A 27,708-nucleotide genomic window follows, 5' to 3' on the forward strand; every position below is an offset into this window, starting at 1 on the left:
TTTTTATTTTTTTCTATTTTAAAAATGCAATAAATGATAACATAAAGCCTTTATAATTTAAAAAATGTTCTTTTCCATTTCAGAGATTTAGATTAGATTATCAAACTAGGAAGAAAAAAGTACTGAAAGATAAAAAAAATAATAATAGTGAAAAAATATACAAAATGCATTTTTTAACAATTAAAATTTATTTTCCAATTTAAAAAAACAATAGCTAAAAGATGATATTTCATAGTGTAATTTTCATTACAACTGATGGATTTGTATGAAAAATACTTCTGACTTTCGCAATCTTTATACCTTAAAAATATTTTAAAGCCATTTTATGGATGAATACATAATTTTCTTCAAATTTTACATAGCATATATAGATTACAGGTTTTGAAGTTCCAATTGCAGTCAATTTAAAGAAACAGCTTTATACTTAAGAAATATGTAATGTTTAAAAAATCATATACTATTCTATAAGTTATGTGATAGTAGCCCAATTTTGATAAATTTCCTTAAATAAATATGCTATAATTGAGAAGAATACCGGTTTTTATTATGTATTTTTTATTTTACTACCATACAAATTGATGAATTCGGTTTTCAATTGTCCTCGTGAAGTTTATAAACGAGACATAAATATAGAAAATAAAATTAAGTGAAAATAGATAGGATAGAGGACAGCTAATCTCAGCAGTCTCCACAGGCTTTCGGCGTCCTACTGTTTTGTCCATCATATTAACGGTTTTAATTAATTTATGTCAAACAAACTTTGCAACTGTTTCACTTTTTGGACATATGAAAACATTGATTGCTACAAAATGAGTTGAAAAATATAAAAGGAAACATTGCACAGGAATTGTATTTATGTTCCAAGTAAATTTTATTACATATACGAAATAAAGATGTACCAAATAGTTTCCACGTATATTAATAAGAATAAAAAGTTACATGTACAGCATTGAAAGATGGTAAATCAAAATTACTCTTTTAAATATATGAGATTTAATTAAGATATTTTACATTATGGTAATAAATATTTCTCGTTTCTGTTACAATGCTTTCACGTAATATAATTCAGTTTTAATTTTATATCATAATAAATATAAATAAATATCGTAGCATTTTGTTAAGATTATCTTATCTTGTAGTGGTAAAAACATGGCTTATAGATAGACCTTAAAATTAGACTATGGAGACAAATGATTTTGAAAATTATGATCCATTTTGTAAAAAGAAACTTCTTTAATTTTATAAAACAAGAAAAGAAACCGAAAGAATTAGAAAAATCATTATTGAAAATCATTTGCATTTAATTATAAAAAGAAGAATTAATGCTACAAATTATATGTTATAACAAACAATAAGAAAATTAGAAACAAATATTTAGATTGACTTGACTGATATTAAGAATAAACTTTTAAAGTAAAAACTGAGGATAATTTTTATATAATTTTTGCAACACGCGAAAATTTTATGAAACATGCAAAAGAAAATACCAATAATATTATATATATATAAGTACCAATAATTATAATTATATCTTATTTAACCAATAATATTATCGAAAGATATCCCAAAAAGACATCAGGAATTTTTAATTTTTAATTATTTAAAATTATAATTAAAATTCAAAAAATGCTCAAGATTTAAATTTTTACCTTCCAAAAATTATATGTACAAAATTTGGTAGCTCTAAAGCCAATGATCTGCCCTTCAGAGAACTGACACATACGCACATTCATTTTAATTATTAATGGAGAATTATAGTGAAGAACACTTCTTTCAGCATTAATACATTAGACTTTTACCATTTCAAATGTTAAATGCTTGGGATTACAAAAGCGAGAGAAATGTGCTCTGAAATTCAATAGCATTCTAGAACAACTAAGAGAGAGATATTTGATTATAATTTCTTTTGTCTGAAAACAATGTAATCAAATATCAAACGTGTTCTTTGTTTCAGTTCCATAATGCCAAAATTATTTATCATTAATAGAATTCGAACTAGAATTTTATTAATGAAAATTGAAAATCTTCATTTTATTTGAATCGATATATATCATATAATAATTGATTTGTTAATAAAACATTTTAAACAGAATTAAGACTATACTTCTAAATAATCTGCTGAAAAAATTTCAGTTAACGATTTTTATTCAATTAATTAGTTATTAACAAAAATAAAAGGCAGAATTTATACAAAATTTTAGAAAATTCCAAAAAAAAATTCTTCTTGATAAATCTATTAAATTTCTGAACTTTCATAAAAAGATTTACAATGGTTCTCTAAAATTTTTTATACATATAGAAAACCCCTCTAAGAAATTTCATTTGATAAATTCTAGAACTGATCGTAAACCATATATGTATAGTAATAGTAAACCATATATATATTCCCTATACAACTTATTGTGAAATTGGAGTGCATTAAATGATTAAACTTAGCAATAGAAATTCTTCTGAAATGCTGTAAATAGCTTCCTGCTTATTATTGAATTAACTCAGATTTCTGCAGGTTCCTAAAATGTTGCGGACCACTTCATTGATAAAATATGGTGCATGCTACTATATTTCGGATGGGTTATTTAATATATTCCTGACAGGATAAACAGGATAATGAAATGAACCGGCAATTCAAACATAACTCATTTCCGTTATGGAAATGAAGGGAGCTAATCTGATTAAGAGGGAAGATTTTTATTTAGTTCTTAAATCACGTCCACCCACCTCATAAATTTATTGGGGGTTAAAGCGGTTTTACTTATTATACTCTTTTATGATGACTTATTGTTGACTTTTATGTAATCGTTGTGTTCTAATAATGGTTTTATAATCTCAATTATCCTATTAATCATTATATTTTTCGTCATTTTTATTGCTAGCTATATTCTGGTTGTTGGATGCTTTCCTGCAAAATTGGGGGGGGGAGGGGTATTACTTAATTCTATAATTCATAGGGAGATCTAAATAATGAAACTTATGATAAAAATCATCCTAATTTTTTTCAATAAAAATTGTACTAAGCATAAATTTCAATAGAAGAGTCATAACACTGTTTCAGTCGCATGAGTATCTAAGAAGATATTTTTCATTATTATTAGTATAGTAGCTTTCTTGTAATTATTTTTTTTTTACATTATGATCGAAAAAGCTTTTTTTTCTTTGTATATACAGAAACTAGCTATGTTAGATGTATCATGAATTGGGCTGTAAATAACACGCCAACTATATATATTCTATGCAGCTGTATTTGATGTCTTATTATCCAAATTTCCAAATCATCTTTAATCGAGACCTCTTGTGTATTTTCTTAGTATAGTTTGACTTCTTCCTAGGTATTTAATTTTTAAATGATGTCAGTCTCTTACACGTTAATAAATTCTAAAATTTTAGTAACTGCGAAATTTATGAGTTTTAAAACTTTTTTTATTAATTAAGGGTTATGTTTCGTTTACGTAATGAAAAATTACAAGTTTTCTTACATTGGTCCAATTTCTATTTTTTTTCCAATTTTCTTATTTTTTCTCCATTTTCTAAAGAATTGCAATCCACAAGCTGATTTTTGTTGATTTATTAATTGATAATATAAGGACTTATTCAAAAATCAATACAAATGAAAACATCCGTTATTCTAATTAGGCTTAGCAGAAATTTATTAATAAATAAAATTAAACTGTTTTTAGAGAACTTTTCACGTTGTAGTACTTACAAAAAGAAAGGAGTTCTTCATTTCCGAAAAAAAATTGGTAAGAAAATCAATGACTCCCTTTTTTTGATGCAGTTTTTTTAAAATTAAGCAAGCAATTTTAGTTGCTAATCGTATAGTTATTTAACTATAAAAGTTTTAGTTTCACATTTCTGCAGCTTTTAAATAGGGCTTTTTACTTGCGTTAACGATTTTTTTTAAATCTCATTTTTATAGTTCATTACGTTTATGAATAAAAAAAATAGCATACACACATAGATAAGCTCATTATCTTGCTATATAACCTTTGGGACTCTAAACATTATGCATACCAAAGGCCGTAACCTAAAAGTGGTGAATAAAGGCCCAAGAGTAATATGCTATGAATGTTTCGGTTGAAAAGGTTTATGATATGAGGATGTCATTTGCTGCATAGTTTAATTGCTTCCATATCATAAAATGAACTCCCATTTCCAGTCATTTTCGTAGCTTTTTGTTTTAGATTATTTCAAATCTCCCTTAAGTTGTTATGAAATTTAATGTCAGAATATTATTAAAACAAAAAGTGCACAACTTCCAAATTTGTTGTGCTTAAAATGGATCAATGGCAGTATTTTATTTTCCCAAAAAATGGAGACCGACAGATAAATGGCTTACATAGGATTTTAAACCCTTTATATCGAAAAATGTTTTATAATTTTTTTTAGAAATAGCAATATAAAATATTTTATTATCATAAAGTGAAAAAATAAAAATGATTTTTTTATTAAGAACATTTGGTAACTTTCTAAAATTTTATATATCCCTTCTGTTATATCACTGAAAAATTTTAAGTTTTGAAATAATTATTTCTTTGGATTCTATAAATATATTAATTTCTTTCCTAATAAAATGAATTTCAAAAAGAATTAACTAATTGTGAGAATCAAAGAACTAATAATATAGATTTCAAATATTTGGATTGAGACAAGTGATATTGCTTATTTGAATTTTACATCTATCATTTATTTATCTTTCTAAATGCAAAGACAGAGGAAAAGCGATTATTTATTTGAGGAATTTTATTTTTTTAATTTTTTCAGTATTTTAATAAACAAATCCTCTTTCTTTTGTTGCATTTCAAGGCAAAAATGCACTTTCAAAGCGCCTTTCGCAATATAATTGTATCTTTGATATAACGCTCGATTAAAGTTACTGAAAGTACCTGCAGAATTTTCTCCTATAAAATCCTAATCTCATATCAAGTGGACCTAGAAGACGATAATCGAAAAAACTTTCATCTATAGCATTTTCAATGTATAAAACTGCTTGACAATACAAAGTTTCTAAGAACAAATACGGCTCTCTTTCTGCCCTTTGCAGAGCTTTAATGCGATTTCCATGCAAACATGATTACCCCTGATCCTCTGATGGACAAAAAAAAATGCAGTTTACCATAAAACATTTCATGGTCTACTCTGAAGCATATAAAGACTTTATCTATTCTTTTTTCTTATCTCAAGCGAATCTCGAAATAAAGTTATTCAGTAACTTTCATACATTGTGGATTTGAATGATCTTGGATTTTGGTACTTTTATTTCACGAGTTTCTCTGGTGAATGTATTAAGAAAAAATATTTAAAAAAATGATTCGGTATTACCAGAGAGTTTAATATAATTAGGATCAGCTTATGGATTTTATGGTACAAAAAATATTGAGAAGCTAATAATCTAATTTTAATTTTGCGAAAAGGACGATAAATTAAACATCTATATCAATTTTCATATTCATTAATAAAATTTAATCAAAACTTTCAAGCTGTAAATTGTGCACTAAAATAGTTAAAATCTATAAATATGCTTAAATATATCTATAAGTATGAATCTCGGAATCAAATTTTATTGATAGTAAAAGCTCAAATGTAAAGTTTTGAAAAAGTACAGTTACTGAAATGTACAGTTTCAATGTATACGTTAATGAAAATAAAATATCAGGAAAAAATTATGTATGATGGATTTATAACCGGGTATTTTATTAAAATACGCTTAAATGAAATTTTACATTAATACTGTTGGCGAGTAATAGTTTAACACTTGATCCAAGTTATGTGGTTAAGTTGCTTTTTGTATGGTTTATGCAAATTTTAGCTAAGCATGGTGTCCTGGTTCTATTTTGGTTTAGTAAATACAGGATTCCAAATTTAAGACCCAACTATACCAAAGTATGTAAGCCTGATGTTCGTGAAAGCTGTAATCATGGGGCGAACTTATTGATGTTGCACGAGCGTTAGGAGAGTAAGACATTTATTCATATTTCTTAATCGTCATCTTACAAAGTTTTCATATTAAAAGATAAGCTCAAATTATATAACCTCTAAATAAGACATTAATCGTACAAAAGTAGCAAATTGAAGTAAAATAGTATCTTGTCATGAACAATAGTGCGCATCAATTCTGAAAAGTTTCACTTTATGAAATTAATTTTGAAAATCAAAATCTCACTTTTTTACACATATATCTTTTAATATCACTAAATAAATAATTAGCATTTTTGGGGGGAAAGAACGTTGAATTAATTGAGTTTTGAAGTTGAATTAATTGAGTTTTGAAGTTGAATTAATTGAGTTTTGAAGTTGAATTAAGTGAGTTGAATTAATTGAGCATTTTTTTTTTAATTTTCTATTTTTTTCAAAGATTTCGCACAGTAAGTAAATAAATAGGTATGTGAATGACACAAAAGAAATTCGACTTTCGAATTTAAGAATTTTTACTCGTAGGAGAGAGACTAATGACTTGTCAAAAATAGTCTTGAAGTCACTTAAATATATATGTAAAGAAATTTTTTTAACATATGACATCATAATGCCATTTAATAAATTTTTAAACGAACAATTATTAAATAACCTAGTTTCAGAAGATTTTCTGCCGCGAAAGCATCACTTTTTGTATTCCCATGTGTTCGTGTTAAATTGAAGGCATTCATTTATGCAGCGAAAAAATTACTTAATAGAAAGCCTCGTTTGTTAACATTATTGTATTTTAATATATCATTGTATTGGGTAAAGTTATTATATTTTAATGTTGGAGTAATGTTTATTTCATATTTATCATGAGATCTGAATGTTTTTTAAAATATTATTTATGTTATAACTGGAATAAGTAGTGTATAAAATAAAGCTTCAATTTCAAGTATTTCTTCTTATATATTTTTTTCGATAACCAGCTAGTTATTTGATTATTTTGTTTTTCACTTCATATTCATGTAGAACTTAATTATTTAAGATTTGAAACATTTAAGTGCAGATTATCAATGATATTTTATCCAGGAAAAAGTAAAAGAGTTAAAAAGGAGCCGTGGATTGTTTCATATCTTTTTTATTTATTATGAGAGAATTTGCACTGCAAAGCAATTGCAAGAATGGCAGGCTAAATAAATTAGATGTCAAAAGATGTTATATGTCTTTGATATATAATTCAAAGAATAATCTTGGAATCTATTAATTTTTTGGATTTAATTTCTGTTGTAATAATATTTTATCACCATAAAGTGATTAATTATCATTATAAAAAATGTATTTAAATTAATTTTGCATTGCATAACAGGAAAAAAAATCCTTATTAATTTTAAATAACCACTGCATTTGAAAAATTATTATGTTTTCAAATTACAAGAAACCTGTTATAGGAAAAAAAATGTACTTCTCATTTCTTTATGTAATTCTTGAAAACAGATAAGAGAATTTTTCATTAAACAACTTTTACAGTGTTTTTAGATTTTTTTATGTTTGGTTTCTAAAATATTATTTTAAAGGACAGTGAATATGAAATTATGAAAAATATATATGTATGTCATATATTATAAATTTTCAAACTGAATTAGACATTTAAGGTTGCAAAATATCAAGACAAGTCCATTATGGAGAAAATATCTTTTCTATAGATAATAAACATAATAGTAATTCAAAATTTCTCGATTAAAACCATTTCTAGCTTTATCTTAATTACCAACGTTACAAACTTCAGTTTGGAAAGCCTCTCTTGAGTATATGATTTTCTGAAGTTCTTAAATAAAGGACAACTGTTAATGAGAATGATCTGAATTAATCGAACTTAAACAATCCAATTACTTAAACTTCAACATGTTATCGTTTTCAGTCGTGAAATCACTTGCTTCCTGATGTTAATCTTGCCAAGCACTTTTCTGCAAAGTTATAATGATGTGACTAACAATTTTCAGTCTTATAAATGGTAATTGAGTATGCGTTTGTTTTTGTGATTTGTTCTTTCCATCGCACTCTGTGGACGAAAGACCATTGGAGTTGCTTTCATATTCATGAACTATTAAAGTTAGTAATGACTGAGTCGTTGGTATACTGACTTTTAAAGGAATGAGTCTAAAAATTGATGAAATATTAGGCTTTAAAGTTTTAAATAATCAAGGTTAAATGTTTTTAATAGCTGTTATACAGACTTTCAAATTCATTCATAAAAACTTATTCTGTTTTTATGAATATAAGGTTATTTTTAATTATGCTTAGTTAAACAAGATATATTTTAATTTAATAATCTCGTCTAAATAACAGTTTACTTTTAGCTCTGCGCACTAGTCAAATGAATGTTACTATGCATAGTTTAATATATAGTAAAACTAACCATATGTGATAGTCCTCGTAAATGTATACATCCAGCCGGGTCATTTGGTAAAATATAATGGACGAACCACCATAACGGAACTTATTCAATGGCCTTCGTCGGGTCTGGTAAAGAACCCCCTGCTCTATGAGGTACAATACATAATCGGAAATGGAGTCAACTCAAGCCAGTTTCCATTGCTTTACACCTAGGGGAAGCAAGAGTCCTGTTACTTGTTCAGTAATTAATTTTCCAAATACTTATATTTGGCCCACCAGATAAAGGGAGCCATCTTAGAGGGAACAAGAACACTATGCGTATGTTGTTATCCAATGACCTACGACGGGCCCGGTACAAGGGCACTTGCTCAATGAGGTACCCTTTATAATCGGAAATAGAGCCAACTCAAATCCATTACCAATTCTTTACTTCTAAGGGAAGCAAGAATTCTGTTTCTTGTTCATTAATTAACTTTCCACATACTTGTGATGGCCACATTCCTTGAAATAGAGGCAGTAAAAGTAAAAGTGATTCTAAAAAATATTGCAATTTCAAATAAAAATAAATGATAATATCCAGCTATAAACACGTATACACATATAAGTATAAATACACGAATGCATATATATATATATATGTGCTCTATATAGTATACATGCTCACACTTATGCATATATTCAGTGTACCCACTTAAGACCTGAGCTTGTTCACTGAACTTGAAAACGATAACATTTATAATGATAAAAGTGATGCCTAGATTTGGTATGATGACTATGTAGTAAGCAATCCGATCACTTGAATCGTTGCCCAACTGTAATACTTAGCTGCCTAATTTCATATTTCTTAGCAGTTAGAGACATATAATGTTCAGCATAATATTCAGCATATCATAATGTCTTCATCAACGTTGATAAAATTAGACAGCTCTTAGATTTTTCAATAGCTACCGCAGTCTTCATCAACGTTGATAAAATTACACAGCTCTTAGATTTTTCAATAGCTACCGCATCTTTCAGTAGCTCCATTTACAACAGTTTTATAGCAGTTGATTTAGTTGATTTTCCTCAAATTCTCACAAATAAAAAGTTGCAAAGGATTCAATAAATAAATAAATAAGAAGTGAAAATTAAAAAAAAAACACCTAGGATTTTTTCCATAATGAATTAGTTAGTTAACTAAATAATTAAACTTAACTAATTAACTTTATTTCGTAAATTGGTTGGTAATTAACGTGTAAATGCCATTCTAAATTAAAGCTCTGTAGAAAATTTTGTTAACAGAGAACTCGTTAAATGCAAGTTTGTTGAACATAGGATTTGCAATGTTTTCGAAAAAATTACACATATAGGTAAGAAATTGTTACGTATTCAAACAAAAATTATAAACACCAGATATTTTGATATTAAGTATCATATTTTTCTATCATTGCATAAGGTTATTTTATTAACAAAAATGTACTTCATAATTTAGTTCTTATAAAAAAAATAAAACGAATGCATTTAGTTTAGAGAGTTAGTTGCTTTTCTTTCATAAATTTAGAATTTTTGTTGACCAGAAACAATTCTTTCCCGTACATTAAAAATGCTCATAGTCCTAAACGTGAAAACATGCTGCTGAATAACCTTATTTATTACTTATCAAAACTAATTTTATTAATGATTAAGAATTTATTTAAATAATTTCTTTTTCTTTTGATATCAATAGAAATAATTCTTTAAATTCATCTATAAAGACATATTTTGAATTTGTTTGGAAAAAAAAATTGTTATTGAGTTTTAAATGAGGAAAAAATAAAATTTATCAAATGCATTTCAAAATTAATTGAAATAAATATTAGAATTTATAACTTCTGCTACTAGAAATTATAGATGATGTTTCTCAGATGATTTTCATGCATGATAGCGAAATTTTATCGAAAAATTTTAAGAAAAGAATTTATTCTCTGTAAACACAATTAGCTGGAGTATATTTTATCATTTGCTTCATATTTGTAAATACATAAAAAAATCCACAGAAGTAGCAATCCTTATATTTGAATTTTGACGAAATATATAAACAACAGAAAAATTTACACAAAATAAACATCCCTATAAATAAAAAAATATTGTAAAGAAAACATTATTTATGCATATAAGATATTCCCATTTGAATCAGATTTTATTTATGAATAGCATTCGTAACAATTGAATAATTATTTATAATGAAATTTTCTCAACTTGAATTCCATATTTCGTCATTCTCGGCGTTTTTTAAAAGTTAGGAATAAGTTTTTGCATTCAAAATAATTATTTAATGTGGTCTCAACGAATAAAGAGAATTTGTCGTAGACATTTTTAGAGCCTTTTCTCTGAAAATTTTTTCTTCTAAAGTATTTTCTAGTGATAATATGAAAAATGGGAAAATTAATACGAGAAATAAGTTATTCATCTTTTCTTGTTATCATTTAATTTCATTCATATAAAATAATTCATTTATTTTTCACAATATATCTTTAAGACTGATACCGTATGAAGATAAATTCTTCCTAATAAGGACAGATTGATTGGCTTTTCTTTCGCGTTTTATTATTCGCGTATTAAATAAAAATTTCACGTTCTTTCAAATTCAGTATCGATATTACATTCTGGATATTATTTGTAAACTTACCACTAATGGTAATTCTATTAGCATTTTAAGATAGAATATTGGATAATACATAGAAATATAAAAATTTCGAAACCAAATTGATTAATAAAGAAAGCTAGTTTGAATTTATTCCAAAATTCTTTCATAAATAATTATGCTTACTTTATTAAAAATTATTCCATTCATAAAAGTGCTATTATTGATGATTTAGTTATAAACAAAATCTTAGATATTATCTTATATATTATTATCTTAAAAATTATGGAAGCTTATTACAGATACATAAAAAAACTGATGAATTGAAATTGGATGCACGATTTAGAAGCAATTATTTATGGACAGATATTTTTAATGAACTTAATAAAATACTTTTCATTTTTATTACAGGCACTGGTTCTGAAATCAGATAATAAGACTATTTCAATTTTATATACTGTGCCTTAGATATATTAAGCATAATTTAATAAAAAATAATTTTTTAAATAGAATTTACTATGTTTATATATTGTTGAAATATATAAAAATCAGCTTTGGATAAGTCGGGTTCCTCTACTTCATATACTAAATAAAATGAATTATTAAAAACAATTAAGAAGAAAAAAGAATTCTTATTTCTCTGAAACGTAAAATGCTTTTTAATATTCAGAAGAGAATTTGATTATTGTGGAATACATACATAACTCGATTTAGTAAATTAGAACGTAATTGAAGAATACGAAATTTTCACAAAGAATATTGCAAAAGATACAGAGTGAATTAACACCAAATACATGTTTGCAAGGGGCTGTAGAATAATATATTATGCAAATAATAAATAGAGTACTATGCGAGATATTGAGAGGGTTATTCTGAACAGTAGACCTACGGCGGACGACCCCATTTCTTCTAAGAGATGGCAGACATTTTGCTTACCGTACTTAGAATATATCCAACAACTTGCTAATTTAAGACAGCAACACAATTAATAAATAAAATGAATTCATCTTCAATGTTATTAATTTTAAAATATATAGATTTTTTTTAAAAATGTTTACTAATAATAATGAGGAATGTATGAGTACGTTTGCCCGTGTACGTTGACGCCCTACTATATATATATATATATATATATATATATATATATATATATATATATATATATATATATATATATATATATATATATATATATATATATATATATATATATATATATACCATTGAAGGCGACAATGTGCACTTCTGGGGTATATTGGGATTTGAAATTTGAATTAATGAGACATTAAAAACATTTTAAAGAATTTTTACCATAGCTACCAAAAATATTATAGCACAAAAATTATTTTCTTTCATCATCTTAAAATTAGAAAAAAAAAAAAAAATGCATTCATGATGCATATATGAATTGAAATGAAATTTCTCTCTAATTACTATTAAAATTTAACTTGAGTGAAAAAGTTTTTAAATACGTCCATTTTTATACTCTTTTACTCTTTCTAGCAATATAATTGAGTGTTTAAAAATATAGCCACAAAATTAGAAAAAATGTCTAACACAATGAACCGAACGATATAAAAGAAGAAATGAAATACTATAGCTTGTCAAAAGCAATGAGTTTTATTTCTAATAAAATGTGAAGTTTAAAAATATGTCGCTGAGGAATTAATTAAATCTAAGTTAAAAAATATTTAATAAAATATTTAATTGAAATTTTCAGTATTCATTTATCACGAAGAATAAATCACGAAGATTCATATAATTAGTAGTAAAAATTCGAAAAAATCTAAAAAAATTAATTCAAATACACTTTGTAGATATTAAAATTAGCCCAATATAAGGTATATCTTTTAAAATTCGAAAGATTTTTGCTTTTAATGTAAAGCAACTGGATTTAAGTATACATTTTCTTATTTTATGCATATCAATCCCAATCTAAAATAAAATAACATAATTTTACTCAACACCTTAAGAAATATGATGAAAATATCTTCAAAAAACATTGAACGGATATTTAGTGTCTTGAGATAAAGCGGGTACAAGTGCAGATCCCATCGCTTTAGAAGAATTATAAAGAATGTCAAGAAATATACCGGGGAAAGACAGAAATTGACAGTACGACTACACTGCAACTTGAAAAGGCTAAATCAGTCCGCATGTCAGGGAAAGGTTTAGTGGAAAATAAATGTTTTATTGTTGAAGAAGCTCGAAAAAGATTAGATTAATGTGGGTTCCTTCGTTTATTTATAGCTACATAGCGCGGTTCAAAGAACAATTTCATTGGGGTTTATTATGCACAGAAATAAAAAAAAAAAAGATTAATTGCGTTTTGACTTCTTCTGTGGGGAAAAAAGCCTTTTCAGTTTTGACAGATAATAAAAGAATAAAATACAAATTTTAAAAATTGATTTACAGGCAATGACAAGAAACATGCTTCACAAAAGTGATATGTTTATATTTATACAGACAAATGGATATTTATAGGTTTATTCATTCGAAGAACTTTCGGTTTGGATTATATTTTACTAATGTTTTGAACTATTTTAATATATACAGACTAGCATCTGAATATATATAAAATGTCAATACTCGAAATGGAGTGAGATACTTGTGATCTAAAATTAACTATATTTCATTGATTCTCTTTAAGGTTAATTTGAATCTCAAATATGTGAAAATAACTATATAATATCTCATAATATGTATAAACGAATAACTGAATGTATATAAAATGCGAATATCCGAAATGAAATGAAACTTTTGAGAGTGGCCAATGATCTGAAAGTGGTTAAACTTCGTTTGTTTCAATTTTAAATTCATTTGAATCTGAAATATGTGAAAGTTAATATATAGTATCTCGTAATATACAGACAAATATTTGAATATATATAGGGATTATAAATTCTGAAAAATATGTAAAATATAATGAAAAATGGCGGAATTTTGTTATTTCGCTTCTAAAATTCATGAAAATAATTGTATAGTATTTGAATTTTAAGATTTCTGCATGATAAAAGGTTTTGCAAAGAAATCGAATTATTCTTGCGTTGCTAATGTTTTTAATATTCGTATATAAACAATTCCAATTTTTTAAATGACAATTTTTTATAAAAAATGTCATATTCAAGTATTTTAATTTTTGAATAAACGACCTGGGATGTTCTCGACACTGAAAATTACAGAAATTTCAGTTGTAATTAAAGAGGAATTTTTTCGCAAGTAATTTTTTTTGAGAATGTAAGAACCAGTGCTAATATCTATCATATATCATTTTTAAAAGCATATTTATTTCATGTAAAGGTTGCGAATTTCTTATTCATCAAACTAAGGAAGAAAAATCATTCAAGATTCCTTGAGAATATAAAAATCGTAGAAAATAGTAAAACAAGTTAATCAGGAAAAAAAATTGAAGAAAAAGATCGATCATAAAATTTTAGTGACATTTTTAAATGAATTTAATATATTGATTTTATTACATATTGAAGCTCCTTTAAAGAGTAAGAAATGTCAATTTTTGTAATAGACACAAAATTCCTGCTCGCGATCTTGCATTGGTTTGAAAAACATAATTTCAGAGAGTTTATTAAAGATAGATTTCTTCTATAAATTCTATTTTATACATTATTTTTTTATTTATTTATATACAATAATACAATAACTTACATTCATTTTTATAATCTATTTCAGGATTTTCTTCATTTCATTATTTTTTTTCGTAATATTTAGTACAAAGCATTGTACGAAAACTTTTATTAAGATAGATTTCTTATATAAATTTTATTTCATACTTTTTTTATTTCTTTTTATATAATAATATAATTATTGTAATTCTTTTTTTACAATATCAAGATATTTCTTATTTCATTATTCTTTTCTTCTTAGTTCAAAGCATAGTACGAAAATATTTTTTTTAAGATAGATTTCTTCATAAATTTTATTTCATATCTTTTTTATTTCTTTATTTACAATAATACAATTATTCGCATTTTATTTTCCTATTTCAGGATTTTCTTCGTATGTTTAGTTCAAACAACAGTATGAAAAACTTTTTTTTAGTTAAAAGAATTACCGAATCTCACCGCAACCCACACACATACAATAGCAGCGATTCGTTTAGTTGTTTCTTTAGTCAATGTATCGCAATGTTATTTATCTTGATGGAAATGTTCTTCCAGTACACTTGCTGCTTTGGAGGAGAGGAATCAGGAAAAATGTGTCCAAATTAGACAGTACGGACGAGAGAGCGGCATTCCACGAATGGTCTTCCATTAGGGATTTCCACTCTTTTCTAATACCGATGGTTACTCGGATCTTGGGGAGAAGATTTTGTCATTAACGATTTGTCCTCTACATGCGAATCCCGGCATCTGCTGGAAATTCCCCCTTGATCCAATGAGCACCGGTTGCTGTTTGCTATGGAGGGCCATTAAAATAACTTTGACGCGCAACAAAATTTCACAGTTGTGTTCTTTAAGGGATTTGATTACGATTCTGAATAATGCTTTGGTATTTATCCAGGAGAAAGTGGGTGTATATTTCTTGCTATTTCTAATTCGCTGGATATCTTTATTAAATTTATTATCTGTGAATACCATGGGCTCAAATTAATTATTTTATTGAGAGAGAAAAAATTATTTTATTAATAAAAATTACTAATTAAAGAAAATTAATTATTAGTCTTCTTACTTAAGAAATTTCTAAGGGTATCTGTGAATAAAGTACAATAAACGCAATTACTGGTGGTTCGTGCATTGTTATCATAAGATGTTTTAACATTTATTATAATGTACTGTAATGCCTTCTGATATAATTTTTTCTGCATTATTTTGAATAATTCAATTATTAGCTCATACGAATTTTTGCTATTGGCAATAGCGAGGAATGAACTCGCAATGTTTGGGTTTGTAGCCGAATAACATGACCACAAGACAGAAGTAATTCCACGTGTCTCGTATCTGTTATCTAGCTTATAAAGCTTCACCACAGAATAATGAACATTTTGATAGGATACATGGAAACTTTAATACAATAGCCACAAATTTTTAATAAATTTTAATTTCAAATATAATTTTAAAACGAATATTTTCGATTATTATTTTTTAGTTTTTTTTTTATCCTTGTTCATAAAGATTTGCAGAATTCCGGCTGAACAATAAAAATCATGAAACTTTATGGTTAAAATTAATACCTTTTTAGGATGTTATTTTTGTTTTTATAACCTGAAAAAGTTACCAGTTTAATAGTAATAGTATTAATTAATTATGATTTATAAATAAGTCTAAAATTATTTTTTATTTATATTCAAGTTTCAGGCTGTTGAAACAATTTCCTGCTGTAGAAAAAAAGTTTAAAATCATTTTTTAAACTTTCATTTAGATTCTAAATTCAGGTTCGCAAAAAATTTTCTACGGCAGAAAAATATTTAAAATCATATTTTTACCTACTCTCGAAAGAAAAGTAGCACAAATTTCGGGGCAGTTCCTTTTTTGATTTACAAAATAACATATGGAACGAATGAGTTCTATTATTACGTATGCGCAGCAGCAGAAATCGATATTATTTAGAAGTTTTGTTCCTTCAAAAATAAGTACACCGCATTTTGTTGCTTTTTACCTGAATATGGAAAATTCTAAAAGAAATTAATGTAAAAGTTATTAAATAACTTAATAACTGTTGCATTTAGACTCAGCATGCAAATTTAAATAATGATTTTAATTATACACAGAAAATATTGATGGTATTGCAGTTCCACAGTGGCAATGAATCTAACTTTTAACACCATTTTTTTTTTTTTGAAACTGTGCCAATTCATTTATAACTAAATATAATATTTTTTCGGTGAGGAATATCATCGTGACCTCGAGTCATTCTAATCTTCAAGTCTAAAGAGTAGTGTGTTGAGATAAGATCTCATGAAAGATATAAAGGGCTGGTGCAGGCTAAATCTGCAGGATGAAACTCCCTCCAGCTGGTGTGAAGTGGAAGTTTAGAGAGGGATGCTGACACTAATATCTTTTTTCCTATAAACTAATCTTTCTTATAAATTCTCAGAACAATGCAAGGGGAATATTTTCTCTCTTTTTTCAGTATTTTACACTGTCAGCATTCATGGTGAATAATTTTATACTTAGTAAAATATCTATTCGGTATCTGTTTGGTATTTGATTCCCTTAGTAAAATCAGGTTCATAAAGCGAAAATAACATCATGAAAAAGATGGGGGAGGAGTATATGTTACATAAATTAATGCCTATACTTTCATAAGATAGTCTCATGTAAAAATCGAAGTAGTATCCTTTGTCCATAGAAATTTTTTTTAATTCTTTTACTTAGAATGATATATCTAATATGCACATCGTATTATTGAATTTTTAGTTTTTTAAAACTGCAATTAAGTAACAGTATTAAATAAGTTTAAACACAAATACCTCTTGGAAACGTTCCAACATCTGAAGTGCCATTTATGTTGTTATAAAGAATGAAATAACAATAAAAATCTCAAATAAAATCTACTATTTAAGAAAATAAAATAAATTAAATTTACAAGCTTCAAAGGGTAATAAATGTATGACAAATTGCAAAAAAGCACCAAATCTAACGATTAGCTCACTGCAATAAGTTTCATAACAAAAATGCATTTCATTAGATTAATTCTGCTAATAATTTAATAAATTTCTTTAATAATATAAGCAATAATTAATATCACTGGTCAAGGGTTAATTTTGATCATAAAGTGTACTTGAAGACAAAAAAAGATTTAAAAATAAAGAACATATTAATAAGCTTGGCTTTGGTTCTTTTTTGTTCTGATATTATGTCTTTCATTAATTTGAGCTTAAGTAGATAATTATCATTTAATGCAAAGGAGCGAAGTTATATTTTACCCTTTACAGAATTACAAGGAAAAATAATGAATCAGTTAAAGAACAGTAAAAACGTAAAATAAAGGACGTGTTAGAAAACGATGTACTACATTAGCTTTTCATAAATAATTTTCAACAGAACTTATTTCTTTTATGATTCAATTTATTTATTTATTTTTCTTTGTCCTTTAAAGGTAGAAAACACAATTATAGCTATATGAATCGCTTTCAAGAATATCTTAAAACATTCTTGTGTCACATTGATTATATTTTAAATAGCTTACATAATGACATTCGTAAGTAAAAGGTATATATTTTGTAACTCAGCTTTTTAAAGAAACAGAGTTTGATGCGTAGTTTTAATAGAAAATTATTATTATTTCAAAATGAATAAGCTTAATTTAAATACATGAATGCATTAGTATAAAGAAATTGTTTCTCTTGGGAATCTCCTTTTTGATCTATTCATTTTAAGCCTAGCTGCAAGCGAATGTGTTTTGCTAAATATAATAAAATATCATATCATTTAAGCGGTAGATGCATATGTTAATGGTAATAATAGCCTTAAAATGCTGCCTACAGTAAATTCCGATATATTTTTTTACAAAAATCACATCCATTTTGAAGGAGAATATAAATAAATAAGATTTGTTAAATAGATATATATCCATGTCAAACAAAGCCATTTGCTGTATATATTGAAATGTTAAAATTTGTATAAATATAAATGTTTAAAAGTAAAAAATACAGGCATTCAGTTGTAAATATATAAATGGAAATTTTATGCAATTTTACAAATTTCGATCAGTGTTTTCTTATTAATATATTACATCCATATAATATGTTTAGGAACTGAAAAAAAATCTAATTACTTCATAATTCAAAGATAGAAAACTTTCTGAGTGAAATAGGTATAAATTTTAAAATTCGGAGGAGCAATTCCTGCATTGCTTGAAGTAAATATTTTACAACAAGCAAATAAATAAAACTTTTTGATGACTAAATTTTTTTCTATCATATGTGCCATAGAAAATTTTATAATTTTTTTTTTTAATTTACAATAAATTTACCTCTTAGCGTCTTACCTAAATTGGTAGATAATTTTAAAATTCAGTTAAATTAAACACATTTTCCCCTTCAACCATTTCGTAAGTTAAATTAAAATTGTATAGAAATACACACATCTTATTTGAATCCTTAAAAAAATATATGTGGCTAGAAATGTGTTACAATTTTTATCAGATGTGAATAGCTAATTTGAAAAGGAATAAATTTTAATCAATAAAAATTGATTTGCTGTCTCTTTCATATTTCACATATGAAATATTCGATTATATATTATAGATTATTGCTCATGTAAAGTTATTTTATTAATTTATGTTTGTCAAAACATAGTGTACTTAAAAAAGAATCTTTTTCAGTTATAATTTAGTACTATAAAACAATTAATTTTCAAATAACTCTACATTTTACAACTACAGACTCTGGTTCTCCGAAATTTTGTCTGATCCCTTATCTTTCAGATTAGACTTTTCAATTGAGTAAAAGGTATTCGAAATATGTTCAAACCTATTTATTTATTATTTCTATTTTTTAAAGGCTTTATTAACTTCATTATATTGACAAACGTCTAAAGGAATGCATAATATATATAAAAAGTAAGAAATTTAAATACTATTTTAATGTAAATGCAATCTTAAATTTTTATTTGGAAAAGCAATTTTTAAATACATTATAAGGTTTTGATTCCTTTTCTTTGCTATAATGTATAATTCCTATTCGTTACATGTCTTCTTTCAAATATGCACATAAAAATACTTTTTATCAATGCTCCTGAAGCTTTGAACTATTTTTGTTCGGTGTTTTTTATGTGGTTCCTTTCTACCACCTCATCTACCATTTGGGCAAAAATCTTTATAAAAACGATGTTATAGAAAAGATAAAAATTATCATGATAAATATACAGTTAGAAAGAATTCTATTTATCATTTTAAGCTATATTATTTATTAATTACCCTTTTGTAATTACAAATGATGTTAAATTTTTAAATTTTCTGAAATATAAAAATACGATCATTGCATATATTTCAAAGGCAAGTTAATTTATATTTAATGAAACTGTAAATATGCAATAATTAAGAAAGAACAAAATGTCGAATTAAAATAAATAATTATTATTCTTAACTGTAAATATTCTTTGGGCATGTTTAAGATAATAATCAAGATGCGCTTTTAAATTATGTCATTTAACAAGTTTCAGATTTTTCAATGACCGTATATTTAAAATTCCAAATTTGATGAGTAATATTTCAATCCGAAACTTATGGGATCATTTACACTTTAAAATTATTTTTAAAGTTAAAAATATCTTGAATATTTATAATTTATCGAGGCGGAAATAAAGAAAACTGAGACTTCAAAAATATTTTCAACAAAACAATTCTACAACATTTTAAGCTCAAAATCACAAATGACAGTAAGAAGCTATCGATAAATTCAATTGCTTTTCTCAAATTCGCAGGAAAAACTGAATCCTCTTTCAAAATTAAACATCGCAGCTTTCTCTCATGATTAGGGACAAAAGTCGAAATTCCTCCTGTAAACGCATTTGAATATTTAAAGCTCGTGTCTCTGAGGCAGATGCATAACAACCCGCTGTATATATCAATTCCGTGCTGCAAATTTCGTTACTCCAAAGCGATGCCGAGTAAAATGTATCATGGAGCATTCGACACAGTATTAGGCTTAGCGGTGCGGAAAGCGAATGTTTCAATGCAATCTGTTTTCGAAATATATTTATGTCGAACTTGCTTCGTGTTGTTGATAAATATATATTGTAACGACTTTAGGATTCAAACAGCTTTGATAAATTGATTTGCATGAAGAATTATGCAGATTTTTCTTGTAGCGAAATCTGTGAATTCGCGTGGGATTTTTTTTATGAAAATATAAACATGTTTTTAATAGTTAATTGCTTATAAAAGAAAAAAAATTCATCCTTTGCTGTCAATATTTTCAAATATTTGTTTAGTAAATATTTTATTACGAATTGTGTTGAAAGAATAAGAAATAAAATTATGCCCCCTGAGTTCTGAAAAATATTTACTTCAATATAGATGATAAGTTAGAAAATAAGCTTTGGGTATTAAGATTATGTTTGTTTTGTCGAGATGTTGTTTCATAAATATCCTGTGGTCACGTAATAAGGTCTCAGTCTCTAGAATAAAGAGTTCCAACTTTGAAACCATTTCTATCCCATGTCCACTATCCATGTGAGCTTTCAGAAAGATAAATTCCACGTCGAGTATCAAACAATTTTCTACCAATGTGGGGAAGACATTTTGAAAATGATTGAAAATTCAAGGGCCTTTTCCCCCCCTTATTACGAAATCCAACTTACGATTTCAAATATTGTTCGAAAATAGATCTGTAGTACTGCTAAACTAAATATTTGTAAGATATATGTTTCAATGGATAATGTTTTAAAATCTAAAACGATTTATTTATTTGAAGCGTTGACTCTACAGGTATTGTTCTTAAATATGTTATTATAGAAATAAATTATCGTCGTTAGATTTGCTAAACTACTTACATGTCAATCAGAAATAAGTTGTAATTAATATCTGATTTTTCAAAGATATAATTCTAGAATATTAAAAAATATTATCAAACAAGGGAGAAATGACTTTCAAGAATTTTCTTCGCATTAAATAATTATTATGATTCATTCAAATGTTTGAAAAATTGTTTTAGAAATTGACCTTATTTCTGTGCAAGTTTGGAGTACGAAACAGATTAATAAAGTGTTGCATGACTTATTAATTTAAAATATGCCAGCTAAACCTTATTTTATCTATACAAGTAAAAGATGTTGCATGTTGTAGCATTATTTCATGGTGAAGATTTACAGAACATGAATAAAAATAAATGAAACCAGCAGGTGTGATCCCCTCAAACCTGTTTTGCATACTCTCTGATGAAGATGTTAGCTGCCTTCCTTTGTATAAAATTATGGCTCTTGGGCAAAGCCATGAATGGTATACATGACAGTGACGAATAATAGTTAGGGAATATAGATATTTGAGTGAATCTAGTTAGCTATCTTTGGCGATTAATCACTGGCATTTAATTAATATAGAAATTCTAGGAAATCGAAAATGGGGTTTGGATGCCTTTTTTTCGACAGACTGAATCCAACTTTGGAGAATTAAGAGAGAATTAAAGTTGCATAAATTTATAAGATTATATAAAAAAAATTTCATTTATTCAAGTTATTGCGTGAGAAAATATTAATAAACAATTGGCGAAACACTAATCGGATTTGGCTCAAAATTTGGCGCACATCTACATTTCAAATTCTAAATCTGCATTAAAATTTTTATCTACCTAACTTGGTTTTGTATTTATCTTGTTTACTTGTACTCAAACTGGTAGATAAATAGATTTCTTCGGAATAGATCTGGCACAAAATATGACAAATATCTAAAAAAATGTTGTAAGTCACATGCTAAATTTCTTCCTTCTAGTTCAAAGTAATCTGAAACGTAAAGATTCGTCTAAATTGGAAAATCGATTTTTTTTTTACAATTGCGATACTTTCTCTTTGTATATTTAATGTACCAGACAGTATGAAGTGGAGATGATGGTTTACATTTATTCAAATTCATGTACAGATTTAGGCATAGAATAATATTATGTAACATCTTTATACTCATAAAATAACTTAAAAATAATATGACTGAAGACACTTAAATCAAGTATGATTGATTTTTTTCTCACCAACTTCCACTTAACAATCGATTTTTCTCTTACAGATGCGTTTCGTTCTGATCTCGTGGCTGGCCGTCCTGATCGTGGAGAGCGTGATGGTCAGCTGCCAGCAGGATCTTCCGCTGTGGAGTGGTCAGGCCATTTCCAAAGAGCTGCTCAGACCCTACCTTCTGGACGCCGTCTCCTCCGAGGAATCGTCTGACTACGAGAGCCCCAAGTCCCTCTCCCTCTCCAGCAGCAGGCAAGTGACAGGAGGTCTCAAGAAAAGAGTAGGTAAGTGAGTCCCCTGTCCTCGGCATTTGAACAGCTGAAGACTTTGGGTTTCAATTCCAAGAACTTGAACAGGGATAAGAAGTTGAAACATGCTTTGTCTGCTGTGCAGATCCATAATTTTACAAATGGGTCCATGTTATTGTGAAGGTTGTAGGATAGAGAGCATAAGTCTCTATGGTGGAAGTGAAATAGCTTTTGGTAAGGTTGAATCAAATAAATTTTTTGTTCATTTTTTCAAATCTACAGTTTTAGTTCAGAGTCATTTAGTGAGTTTTGTTATATAGAATCTTCGCAAATCTGCTAATTTGTAGGATAATTGAAAATTTTCAATTGTATTAAAATCGGAATCAAATTTTTATGCTTAACAATTTACATCCTGAATAACTTAACATAAACATCTTAATTTTATTTTTATATCGCTAGATAAGTTTGGGGGCAAAGTAACCTCAGACGAATTTATTTAATTAATTATAATAACAATTTAATTATTTTAGTTAATAATTAAGAATAATTTATTTCAATTTTCCACTACTGCTAAGTATCGAAATAATGTTCTTCGCGTTTTTGTAAATGTGGCAGGAAATGTTGTCATAATTAAAAATAATTTATTTCAACTTTTCTCCACTGTTTAGTATTGGAAAAAAATGTTCTTCGGTTTTTATATATGCGACAGAAAATGTTGTCATATTGTTAAGACACAAACTCAGTTCCTGTATTACATTTAAACATGAATGGAATATGAAGGGATAAAAAAAATAAGATTTCTTTAAGAAATTAATAATACTATATATCATATTTATTTAAATATAATAAATTATCAATATTTTTTTGTTACAAATTATAAATATAATCTTTACTATTATGAATAGAAAATCAGTGCAAATAAAGCAAATTCTCTGAATATAAAACATATTTAAGTTGGTGATAATGATATCGTTGATTAATAAAATGTTTTTCATCTGGTAATAATTATCACCTTGTTAAGTGATTTAAATTCATTAAATATGAAACTATTATACATATAATTGCATATTTAATGAATATGCTATTTATGAAGTGCAAAGAACATTTTTTTTTTTTTTTGCACTTCACTGATTTGTTTTTCTTTGCACTTCAAATGAGGAACTCATCTTTGTTGACAATCGAATAAAAATATTCTTTTATAAAAGTCATCACATACTCCTACAAACATCTACAAAAATTTATAATGTTATTATGGAACCCTTTATCAAGTTCAGGAATTATTTAAAAGTAAATAAAAAAAATAAAAGATTCTAATACAATTAAAACAAAATGCATTGAATTAGCAACGAAATTTCAAGGATTAATTGGGCACAGTCAGAAATGGATAATTAAAATAAATTGAAGATTCATATCTATTGTTTTTAAAAACCAAGCAATATTTTATCCAATTATTTTTAATTTATGCTTCTAACACAACTAAAATGTATAATAAAAAATTACATTTCAAATGCTACCGGGAAAATAATTTGCCGTATTTGAGCGATTTAAGTAACGGAAGATGTTGAAATGGTCTCAGAATGAATCGAATCATTAAGTCCTTTAAGTTGAAATATTAGCATCAACACTCATAAAAACTACACTAATATAAAATAAATTATGAATCAGTTAATATAAAATTTTTAAATAACTACATTTGTGATTAATTTACATTTTTGCTTGATGAGCAAGAGAAAAATGTGTAATTTATTATTTTTGATCGACTGCTGAGACTTAATGCATTTGTCTGTAAATATATTACTGAAAAAATTAAATTAAGTATTAAAGGAGAAAAAAAACTTTTCCAGCATGATTCGGAAATATTATTATAAATTTAAATAAAGCTTATCTGATATAATAGATTAATAATTCCTAAAAGTATTTTGCAATTTTATTAAGTACGATGGACTCTATGCAGAGATTTATTCACAGAATACATTTTAAGAGATTTGATTTATCCATTTTATCGTTATATATATTCAATTATAATGATATCAAGTAAAAAGAGATCATAAAGTATTTTCAGCATTTAGCTATTCCATTATATAACTCTAAAAGTACATAATGAGATTAAAAGTTGCATTTTTATAGTTATTATTTGAGGAATTTTTAGTAAGAAATTTCAATAAAACATTACTACGTTAGAATGATAAAAAAATAATAAAGCTTATATTTTACTTAAAAGAATGTATTTAAATTTAATTCAATTGCTTACTTTATAAAATGTAGCATTTAGTCTACATTACTGAATCACTACGTTGCTTCTTAAGGTTATTAACGAAAGATTTAGAATTCCTGGGAATTGATTTATTGTAACTGTGAAAATTCTATTTTTATAATGCTACTTATGATGTTTCATTTCTTTTTATGTTATTTAGCTTATTTATGTTATTTTATATTATGTTATTTTTATGTTAATTCTCATTAGAATATCTTTTAGCGCCCAAAAGCTTTATAAAAATCTCTTTGCTGATTAATAATTAAGAAAATATTTACAATATTATAACTAAAATTTGCTGTTTATATCAGAAATAATATTTGTTCTTTGTAGTTATAAAGTTTTGATAACATTGATGTGAAAAGAAACAATTACGCATATTTGATAGATAAAAAATTCGAACAAAGTAAAAAATAAACTTTAATAAAAATGTTTCGTAATTTTATGAATTAATTTCTGACTGATTTATAAGGAGAAAAATTCTTAAAAACTTCGTCTTTTCTCTTTGTTTAATCATTATTAGTAAGATTTCTAAGAAACATTTGTTCTATTTAATATGAAAGCAAAAGCTGCTTTCTGTTATTTGTCCTGTATTTTGATGAAAATTTATAGTCAATTCAAATCTTAAAACTACAAACGCATCTTTCTTTATTCAATATAATTATTTTCAATAAAAATCCTATATATTATTCCATTATATCCTCAACATTATAAAATAATATAATAAAAATAATAATACATTTATCTAACAGCCTAATTAGATAAATAACTCAGTAACATAAGTAGTATGTGCGAAATTATGATTCTACTTATTTAAAGATATCTTTTATCAACCTTTTTCAACATTGCATCTTTTTTCAAAAATTCTCTAAGATTGTAAAATGTGAAAGAAAATTATTAAATTTGTAATATGTGACATATTTTACATCCACTAGAGAGAATTGAAGGAATCAAGAAAATAAATAAGTATGTCATAGCTAATTTGCGGATTTTAACACAATAAAACAAAACCAAGAGTCTTAAATTGATTTTCTTAAATAGTTTTAAAATTCTAAGACAAAATTCTGCAAAAATATTATAATGATATTTGAAACTATTTATCGTTGGCTCTGAAAATCATCTGAAATGGAAATTGATATTTAAACTGCTCTAGGTTTGTTTATATTTTTTGAAATTATAAAATTGTCTCCACGTACTATTCTAAAAATTCACTTTATTATGGAAGAAGAAAATAAAGCATTTTTTTTTTCTATTTTAAAATACCGTGCATTTGATGTTACCCAAAATACGTTCTCTTTTTGTCATAATATTTTTTGAAAAAAAGATTTTCATTACTTATTAAGGTCTTTGTGTAATGAGTGCACTGAATTAATTTTCCAATATTCCTTTTATCATACGCTCAATACGTATTCGCTCTACATATTTATTAAAATGATGATTACGTTTGTAATGTCTAATCAAAAACAAAAGCAGTTTTCAGCTATTTTTGATGAACTGACTTCGTATTCTTTATTGCCACTATCAAAATTGCAATCTTAGTTTTGCAATCATTCCTTCATTTTAAATTCCATTGCCAGATGAAGTATGCTTTATAAATGAAATTTTAGATATGTTAATCTTTATTTTTATTCCTTATTTTTTTCCCTGGATTGGACTTCATTCATGTTCTCAGAATCTCTCTCTCTTTCCATTTTCTTATTGGCAGCTAAAATAAAAATCTTGGCTAAAAATATAGCAAATGATCTCTGCTTTGTAGTCTTATTTTTGTTTCAGTTTCATAAAAAAAATGGCGTTTTCTATTTAAAAAAATTATTTTTATTTTTTGTTGTGCTATATATATGTATAACTAAAAATATAAATTTTAAGCGAAATTTATGGTCATCCTGTAAAAAATATTTCATTTATCAATAAACTTTTATGAATTTAATGAAAGTTCACACTACTGAAAAATTTTAATTACAAGGCCCATAATATAGTATGGACATCAAAGAAGTAAAGAATAAAAATAATTTACCTTTAAAACATTAAAAAATCCTAAAATATTAATAATATTAAGAATTTAAAAATTGAACATATCTAATCTTAAAAAGGTTAAATGAACACATTAAGAATTAATTATTCAAGAAATTTTAAAATGTTATAAAATTTAATTGACGAAAATTATTTACATGATTAAATTTGAGAACACATTATGAAATAAACTGTTGCCTCCAAATGCTCTAAATTATATAGCAAAATCATTGTAAATTAGATAAATATAGTTCTGATTGAACCAAAATCTATGGCTAGTTTAATTTATCCTACCTAGCACATTTTGTGTTAAATTTCGTAGAATAACAAAGAAAATCGAATATAATGAATTATGTTCATAACTGGATAGATTTACAATTTTATTATGTTACAATGTTATTAGTTTAATTTATCCTGCCTAATGCGTTTTTAAACTATCACCTGCACATACCCAGTAACAGATTACGAGTACATGGATTCGATCTAACATTTTATATTAATATGCAATTCTTGGATTCTTGAGTTGTGGTTTCACATACTTTTAAAGGAGCAGTCTTCATCTAAAAGGACTGCAACTGAAATTATATGGAAATCTTCAATTTTGATATAAATATTATAATAAAGTAAATTTTTGAATCATCATGTTTGCAGCTAGGCAATAAAACATAATTTCGAAGATGATTTTTT

The 27,708-nt window shown here is 25.9% G+C and overlaps 1 protein-coding gene across 1 annotated transcript in view; it reads left to right on the forward strand.

Moving 5' to 3' along the window:
* Positions 1 to 27,708, forward strand: part of LOC129966927 (uncharacterized) — a 68,273-nt gene that overhangs the window by 12,085 nt on the left and 28,480 nt on the right. The window contains exon 2 of the mRNA XM_056081542.1: positions 22,565 to 22,793. Within this exon, the coding sequence (XP_055937517.1) occupies positions 22,565 to 22,793 (229 nt within the window). The remainder of the gene's footprint in view (positions 1 to 22,564; positions 22,794 to 27,708) is intronic.

This window comes from Argiope bruennichi, chromosome 4 (genome assembly GCF_947563725.1).
Source record: "Argiope bruennichi chromosome 4, qqArgBrue1.1, whole genome shotgun sequence".
NCBI lineage: Eukaryota > Metazoa > Arthropoda > Arachnida > Araneae > Araneidae > Argiope > Argiope bruennichi.